The sequence below is a fragment of the Egretta garzetta genome, unplaced genomic scaffold (assembly GCF_000687185.1).
Source record: "Egretta garzetta isolate BGI_Z169 unplaced genomic scaffold, ASM68718v1 scaffold215, whole genome shotgun sequence".
NCBI classification, from domain to species: Eukaryota; Metazoa; Chordata; class Aves; order Pelecaniformes; family Ardeidae; genus Egretta; species Egretta garzetta.
Genome location: NW_009259719.1, coordinates 5,190,177 through 5,198,863, shown reverse-complemented (window position 1 = coordinate 5,198,863; position 8,687 = coordinate 5,190,177). Strand labels below are relative to the sequence as shown.

The 8,687-nt window shown below is 41.8% G+C and overlaps 2 protein-coding genes across 2 annotated transcripts in view; one reads left to right on the top strand and one right to left on the bottom strand.

Annotated features, from left to right (window-relative positions):
* Positions 1 to 234, bottom strand: part of EMC3 (ER membrane protein complex subunit 3) — a 6,035-nt gene extending 5,801 nt beyond the window's left edge. Inside the window, exon 1 of the mRNA XM_009639336.2 lies at positions 110 to 234. Coding sequence (XP_009637631.2) covers positions 110 to 234 — 125 coding nt within the window. The remainder of the gene's footprint in view (positions 1 to 109) is intronic.
* The window catches only part of FANCD2 (FA complementation group D2), a 50,416-nt gene continuing 41,961 nt past the window's right edge, over positions 233 to 8,687 (top strand). The window contains exons 1-8 of the mRNA XM_035894661.1: positions 233 to 308; positions 1,370 to 1,459; positions 2,249 to 2,383; positions 2,959 to 3,026; positions 3,903 to 4,006; positions 4,526 to 4,589; positions 5,705 to 5,757; positions 8,256 to 8,334. Of these exons, the coding sequence (XP_035750554.1) occupies positions 233 to 308; positions 1,370 to 1,459; positions 2,249 to 2,383; positions 2,959 to 3,026; positions 3,903 to 4,006; positions 4,526 to 4,589; positions 5,705 to 5,757; positions 8,256 to 8,334 (669 nt within the window). The remainder of the gene's footprint in view (positions 309 to 1,369; positions 1,460 to 2,248; positions 2,384 to 2,958; positions 3,027 to 3,902; positions 4,007 to 4,525; positions 4,590 to 5,704; positions 5,758 to 8,255; positions 8,335 to 8,687) is intronic.

The window sequence follows — 8,687 nt, the reverse complement described above, 5'->3', positions numbered from 1 at the left end:
TGGCGATGCTTTCCGGGGCCGGTGTGCTTTGGGACGGCGTTTCTGAGCCACGTTTGGGCAAAACCTGGCTGTTTGTTATCAAGAGCACAAAAACGGCTTTAAAACTTGCCTGCCCGCCGAAGCGCTAGCCCGGCCTCGGGGTGCGGCTGGCCTCCGCCGCCTGAGGAGACTGGCGCTGCCAAGCTGCAGGTGGCGAAAGTTCTGTGTACCCCAAGCTGCCCTGTCAGTGCGCATGTGGGGGCAGCTGGCTGCCCCGGGCATTGCCAAGCGTTTGGGAGTGGATCTGATGCAGAGAGGAGTACCCGGGGGTGAGCACTGCACCCCGGCTCCAGAGGAGCTGCTAATGGCTCATCACGCTTTTTTGGGGAATTGTTCTGCTTCCGCTCTCATATTTTATATAACTCATTTGAATAACTCTGCCAAATAGATGAAATTGCGCATGAGATGATCAAACATATTTTTAAAAATAATTTTAAAAGTTTTAAAGCTCTCTACAACTGCCTGGCAGGACGGGGGAGCTGGGGGGGGGGCTGGGTTGGTCTCTTCCGCCAGGTAGCAAGCTATGGGACAAGAGGAAATGGCCTCAAGTTGCGCCAGGGAAGGTTTAGATTGGGTATTAGGAAAAATTTCTTTACAGAAAGGGTTGTCAAGCATTGGAAGAGGCTGGCTGGGGGGGTGGTGGAGTCCCCATCCCTGGAGGTATTTAATGGACGTGTAGCTGTGGTGCTGAGGGACCTGGTTTAGTGGTGGACTTGGCAGTGCTGGGTTAATGGTTGGACTTGATGATCTTAAAGGCCTTTTCCAACCTAAACAATTCTAAGGTGAGCTAAGATTTATTTTTTTCTTTTAATCACTGCCATCCACCAAATGAGGACAAGTCGGATGGAGGTTTGTGCTGACAGAACTCTTCTTGTGGTGGTGCTGGGTGAGAAACAAGAATGGGGTTGGCTAACATGGCTGATGGCTGGCTAAACTGCTTATCTGTTGTAGCTTTCTCTGGGCATGGAGAGAGGGTCACAAGTTTAGATCAGTGGATACCATCTGAGACCTCTTAGTTACTCAGTTTAATTTGCCATTTAATTTGCCTGGCATCTGAAAGAAAAGCTATGCTTTGTTTTATGAGGAACCGAATCTTAGAAAAAGTGGTGTCTTACACTTTAAATATGATGAGCTCTAAAATCTCAACCTGTACAGCAGAAAAATGTGGTGTGATACTGGTTAACCAGGCAATCTGCTCTTCTTTGAGCAATTTCACTTTCTGGAGCATTTTCCTTCACAATTCACTAATATGTTCTAGATTTGCTTAAAAAAACCTGAATTAGAGTCATGTATCTTTTGCTCACTTGTCTTTTTTCTTGCGTTTTTATAGGTGATAACAAAGGTTTCGCTACCATGGTTTCAAAAAGGAAATTGTCAAAAACTGATGCTTCTGGAGAGAGCTGCAAGACAGACTTACCGAGTAGGTGCTCAGGTATAATCTTACAGGGAATGGAGACCCCCTGGTAAAGGCAGCGGCACCCAGGCAGGGAGAAGGCCAAAGTGACAGTTTCGATACTGCTACTAGCTAATTGTTAATGACACTGTTGATCGTTGAATACTTTTTTTAATAAATCACAATAAAACAACAGTGCTAAAAGCAGTGTTGTATCTTTTCTCAGTCCCTCTGTTCTCATACCTTTGATCAGTATTTATTATCTTGAGCTTCACTTCCCTCAGAGTCTGCAGATTAATCACATTTGATCAAAACTGGTATCTATAAATCAAACCAAGATAACCTCTCTACATATCTGGACGGAAGATAGTTATTTCTTTTGCTTTAGCAGATGGGTGGATACCCAAGCGACAGGTCTGATGGGATGTATTAAACTTGTCCTTATTAGTCCAGAGGAAAGGATGTGCTCTAGCGTTGCTCATAATCTGTTAGTGAGTATGTTTCCCAGTAAGTCGCTGAAGATGTGTCTTAACTGTCTTTGGTTATGGATCACTAAAAGGGGTGAGTAAAGGAATGTTCCTTCCCGATGTCATGCTGCAGGGGTAACTGCTTTATAGGATCTGTGCGTTGGCGTCTGAGTCAGCTAATGACTGCCATCGCATAGCAGTACAGTTTGTTGGTCTGGTCCCATAAGTGTATTCCCGTGTTCCTCTAATTTCTTATTAGAAGGTTAATTTTGAATTAGTTGTTTATATGCAGGATCCTTGCTATTTTTATTGCAGAGCGTATTTGATGCAGCATGTCTTGTTTTCTCAGAAACAAAGAAGTCGCGGATTTCTGAGAAGGAAAAGGCTTCTGCACATGGCGGAGTGGAGAATGAGGGAGTCTTTGAAGAGCTCCTTAGAACATCAGGAATTGTACTGAAAGCTGGGGAGGGACAGAATGAAATAGGTATGGGTTTAACACTTGCCCTCTCTGCTTGTATCTGGAAACCTGCAAAGATGACTAGTATGAAGTAAAGATGCGTTTTACTTGCAGAGCAAAAATACTTGAGCCAGCTTGTTCCAAAGTTAAAGCAAACCTTCATCTGGCCTCTAATTTGTCATACACCTCTTGAATTGCACAGCTCCTAAACTCATTATACCAGCTTTTTGGGTGTATACATGCTAAGATCAAAAGACTTCTGAAAGATTATGGGAGGTATGTGGAATAAGATTAGACTGCATCTGTGATTACAGTATTGAGTTACAGAGGCAGGAGCTCTGAAACAAGAAGACAAACATGTCACGTTGCCTTTTGGCTCAGACAACGCCTTCAGGAATTTGTGTATTAAGACTTTTCAATGCTACTCGCAGCCCAGACTGGAGAAAACACAAGTGGTGATACCCCTTAGGCCTTTGCTAACTGGGCTTCTCAATAGAGCGGATGCAGAAGTATTGGTGGACGGGCTTGAGAGCTTGTCCTTAGTGTAGCTGTTGGATAAAATGTGTCTGGTTCATTATTTTCTTTTTAAACTTTCTCCTTAGCTGTAGATCAAATGACTTTCCAGAAGAAGCTCTGCCTGGCCCTGGAGAAGCACCCTACTTACCCAGGCGTAAGTAACAGACTGTGCTTTGGCAGGAGCCAGCTTTAAAACTGTTTGCTGTGTAGAAGAAGACAAAAGTGGAGCTGCCTGTCCCTGCTAGTCTTATACAAAAGTATGCAACATGGTAGATTATCTTGGATTTCTGTGGTCCAGACTCTCATTCTCTGTGTTGCTGTTCCGGCCTTTTGGTCCCATTGTCCTTCTGCTGTATCTGTCTCTTCTCAGCTGTTATATCGGGATAGTCAGACATAAAGATAACCAACATGTGCCTCTGTTAAACCAGCCTTGGTGTGCATGCACCAAGTTTGTTTTGCACAATTCCAAGAAAAAGTGCTGCACTTCCACCACCTTGCCCCGCCAAAGTAATTCATTGGCAATATTATTCAATAGACAAAGACTCTTAAGGGAGAAAAATAATTTGCTTAGCTTTCTAGTGGAAGCGGTGTTTGGTTTTGTGTTGGCTGGGAGCTGGCAGCATTAGAACTGCCACAATGTGGTGCTCCTCTCCAGTCAACAAGCCTAGCGTGAAAGTCCTGAGGCCAGTGATTTGAATCCTACAAATATTTTTGGGTGCAGCTCTTACCGCATTAAGTGTTTCCATCTCAGCTGAACAGGAAGAAAGGCAAAACCCTTTTGAATCAAAGTAAAATGTGAGACTGTTGCTTTAGAGTTATTCTGCAGAACAACTAGTGTTTCCTTTTGGAAATGGTTTTGACTAGAGTTCATTTATTATCCAGCTTTCCTTCCATCACCGTTTCTGTTTGTCTGCAGTTCCCTGGCTAGCTCTTCCCCGTTCTCATCATCTGCTCACAAAGAGCATCTTAAAAGACATCAGTTGATCAGGGTGTCTTTTCAAGAAGAGGGTAACTTCTCTCTGCTTTGCAGGTTGTGAAGCAATTTATCAGCGGCTTGGAATCTCATATCAAGGACAGAAACCAGTTCAAGAACTGTCTCTTGCCATGCACTCCCATACGGACTGAGGGGTCGAGGTCAGAGAAAATGTATTTTGTAATGTATTTAAATGTCATGTAACATTCAGCAGGGTGGAGGGAAAGGCCATAGCTCCAGCACATACACAACAAGACTTGTTTCTTCTGCAAAAGTGGCTACTGTAATATGTTGCTATTTAATAGCAGTAAGTTTAAGGGGTAAGTCACAGAATTTACTAGCTGCCTGTGGCATGTTTTGGGCTCCATGGCATTTTATGGCGTGGGGAAAAAAAATGTTGACAAAGCTGTGGAAGGCCAACTGTTTTTTGACAGTTTTGCCAGGAGATACAGCTTAGCCACAGAGAATTTCGCATTTCCAGCTCACACTAGTCTTGTAGAGAGTAAGCTGGTTCAGAATTAAAATGCAGTTTTAAATTTTTTTGTGTGTGTCTGTGGTTACCATGCATTACCATAGGTTGTTGTGTTTTCAAAAAAAAAAAAAACCAAAACAAACAGTAATGGAAAGAGTTCTCCTAACATGTTTTTATTACAACTGTAGTGGAATCTTTCATCTTGCAGGACTCTGGTGCACTCGTATTGTGAAAGCCTCATTAAACTGCTTCTTGGAATTAAGATCTTACAGGTATGGGCACCTTGTTTTGCTCTTTACAGTGGCATTGATTTATTTAGGGATCCTTTTGCTTACATAAGTAGAGTATTAGTAGAACTAGTTGTGAGGCAGATGAGGCTGCGTCTGGAACAGTGTCCAATTTCTTCAGGGACAAAGATGCTCCGGGCCTGGAGTACATGGCATACAAGAAGAGACAGAGGGAACTGGGTTTGTTCAGTCTTAAGAAGAGAAGTTTAAGGGAGATCTTGTGGTCTTCAAATATCTAGTTGCATGGTGTAAAGAAACCAGAGCCAGACTCTTCTCAAAGGTGATCAGGGGCAGGATGAGAGATGATGGCTCAGCTCAACCATGGGAAATTCTGATAGGATATAACCACTTCCACTGTGGAGAATGTCTTCCTTAAGTGCTAGAACAGGTAGGCTAGAGAGGTGTCGGAAACTCCATTATTGGAGGAATTTGAATCTTGGAGGTGTTTAAAAATGGGCAAGATGCTGAGCGACCTGCTGGCAAAAACAAGTTCTGTTAAGTTGTATACAAGTTGCATCAAGGTGTATGTGGAGTTGAAGATTATAGATACCTCACCGAGGCATAGGAAACCTTGGAGCAGCTGTGGATTTAAATCCTCTTATAAATAAAATGCTTTAGAAGTTCTTGTCTTAAATACAATTTTTACAATTTCATTTGGGCCATGATTAAAGGGGGGAAGAATTAGACCTGCAAAGAGAATGACAAAAGTGTGTGGGCGCTGTTTTCAAACTTATCTAAAGTTGATGCTTTAGATTCCTGTGTGGTGAAAAGCAACTCAAAGGGCCTGAGAAAGAGAGCTTTGTTTGGCCCAGAGGAATTGTACATCCTGCCCGTATGCTCTGCTTCTATTAGATGATGGGGATAGTTTATACCACTCTCAGCATTTGTGGTTTTCAGCTTGCAGGCTGCATGCCTCCTTCTGGCATTGGGGAAGAGATTTCTTATACAGGAAATATTTTTATTTGTCTTTTTGAGTCTTTTATTCTCTGTGCATATTTCATCTTTTGTGAAAGGTCAGGTTTTGTGGCAATGCCACAGCAGGGAAATTGTCACAAGCAGGAAATCATCATCCTAACACTGTCTTTTTGCCTTTCTTTTAGCCTGCTGTCATAACACTGTTGTTGGAAAAGATCCCCGAATTCTTTTTTGACATGTGAGTGTAGACTATCTTCTCTCTGCCTTGAAATGACATTTTCTTTTGGACAGTCACCAGCTGTTTGAATTTAACTGTAACTTCAAAGTTACCTGACTGGATGTTTGCACTGATGCTTTTTTCTTCATACGTGTGTAAAATTATCTGTGAGGTACCATGACTTGAAACTTCTGGGTGCATAAAGCAGAAGACAAATTTATAGAAGCAGAAATACAGACATACCTCATGATTCATTATGCTTTTTGTAGCTACTGGTGCAAGCTTGGAAGTATTTCAGCAGAGGGACTACGGAGTGTCTCATTGTTTAAGCAAAGATGAAAGGGGCTGGCAGAGTTCTAGGAGGCTGCTAGATGCAAACAGACCTCCTTTTGACAATACAGATTGTCTTCGAACAAGGAAAATAGAAAAAGCATCTGTTGGTTTTTGTGAGTGAGACATCTTGAGGTGCAACATAGGCAAGACCTGAACACTTAAGCTCTTTTTCCAGTGCCCTGGATGCTCATTACAGAGTTAGTGGAGCAGGTCAAGGCACAGAAAGAAGCTGAGGCTGTTGCTGATACAGTATTTGTTTCAGTGCTGAGTATCAAGCAGGATACAAATGCTGTACAGAGGTTCAGTCTGAGAAATTGTCTTAGACTAAAATCTTGTTAGAGGAGGGTTTAACACAGTTGGTCAGGAGGATGGAATTGTTTTCACCCAAGAATTCTAAAGGATCTTGGATGTAAAGGTGATAAGCTGTTAATTGTGCTGTGAACCCTTTAGTAAGTCTTAAAAATTGTTGTTGTTGCAGTTGTCTCCTATCAAACCGTAAGAAGAGTGAAGTTTCTTCTATGTATTAATGGCCAGTTAAAAACGGGGGGTGGGGGGTGAGAGGGAAGAAAGAAGTGGTCTGTTTTGCAGTAGAAGGGGGATGGTCCCATGGAGATCCGGGTTGTTCAGCATGTTCCTGAATGAAAAAGGAAACGAAAAGTGAGGTAACAGTTTATGGTAATAATTTTCAGGATAATCTAATCTAAAACTAATTGTGAAGGACAACAGAGTTGTTTTCAATGGAATTTCTGCTGGTTTTCGTTTTGTTTAATTATGGAACAACATTCATTACAGATAGTCTGTAACCACACCTGTGCTGACTGGCCAATTTCTCCCAAATCTGATGTAAAAGCATAGACCTATCAGACCTCTGCAGGTTTAATGCCAGTTGATGCCTGGACAGAGGACACTCAGTTTATTGACTTACTGTAGGAAGGGTAGGGAGAACTTGGTTTATTCATGCCATTTGGCAACAGTCAATTTATTGATACATATGTGCTCACAGACCAGTGTGACCAGAAGTTACAGAAGAGGGAGGGCATCTTAGTACAGCTGCATAAACCTTGTTTTGTAAAAAAAAATCAGAGTAAAAATAATCCTGATTGTATAAATACAATGTCAAACTGGGTGTTTTCATTGAGGAAAGGTATCTTGTATGGGTGCTTCTTTTTGTTTCCTATTTTTAGAATCAGTTCCATGCTTAGCAGTAGTCAAAGCAGCAAACTTTCTAAAAACAAATTAGGGAAGGAATTGGGAACAAAATGGAAAACATCATGTCCCTGTAAATGCATAGTACAATCACATTTTGGTCAGGCTGTCACAAAAATGTAGTAGAACGGTTTCTAGGTAAGTAGGGAAAAATATTCTAAATAAAATAGAATTCTGCCTGCCTTCAAAGCAGGTGACTGGCAGAGAGACGACAGAGGTCTGTAAAAGCAAGAAAGATTTAGAAAAGGTAACTGAGGAAGGTTTAATCACTGTTTCTAAATATGCAAGGCAGCAAACAAAAAAAGCAGAAGTACTATTTCAGATTATGCATAATTACCCTGTTGAATTCAGTATTGCAGAATTCAGAGGTCAGAAATTACATGCAGTTGTGGTTTGGGTTTTTTTTTTTTGTTTTCTTTTTTTATAAAGTTGAGGGAAATTGACGGAGGATAAATGTACTGCTGGATAGCAGACACCATGGTCTGCATACCAGCTTCTGCCTTGGAGATTTGCTAGCCTGCTTATTGTTGGAGGCTGAGTGGAAACTCTGTGAAAAGATGGCTCTGCCCTGTTACTCAAAACTTATCCAAAAGCATCTGATACTACAGTTGGGGATGGGGATACTGGGCTCAAAGGAGAGTTACCCGAAGCTAGTGTAGCCACTCTTATGGTAGCACAGGAGATCTGAAGTAAGGCCACGTTCTATGCTTTGATTTTTCTGCTATAACTTAGGAAGTACCTGTTGGTAGTGTACTGAAGCAGGCTGACAGTATCCCTGCTTTATGTGTGTAGCAAGTAAGAAGTAGGGCTCTTCCTAGGCGGTGCTAAAATCTGTAGGGGTGCTAATGATATTTTCATAATATGATTTTGATAGTTGGCTAATTTGAATTGCATCTCATGGTCTTGCTGATCAGCAGCAAAGCTTTTGAGTCTGTTGGTAGGTCTGACTAACCTGTGTTTCACTTTTTCTGCTGTTCTAGCGTGGGCACCTTTGGAACAAATTTTCCCCGTCTCATTGTCAATCAATTTAAATGGCTTGACAGGCTTCTTGACAGCCAGGTGGGTACTGATTCCGTAATCACATGTATGTTTTTTTTCAGTCAACTTTGGAACACCTCTCAGGTGGGATGAGATCAATTATTATGCTAATGAGAACTGATGTTGTTTTCCTACTCACATGCTGAAGGAAAGGTTTAATTCTTTCTGGTTTATTATGATGGCCTTCAGTGACTTTTGAACATCCCCTTTTATTATTTTTCTTCTTCCCTTGCTCTAAGTCTCCTTTTTCATAAATTTGTCTCTGTATTTATGTATCCACATGGTGACCCCATTTTAAAGCTGTTGCTGGCAGGAAGTTACAATCCCCTCTTGTTTAATTTTCACAGAAGGTTTTGGATACTTGCAAGCATCTG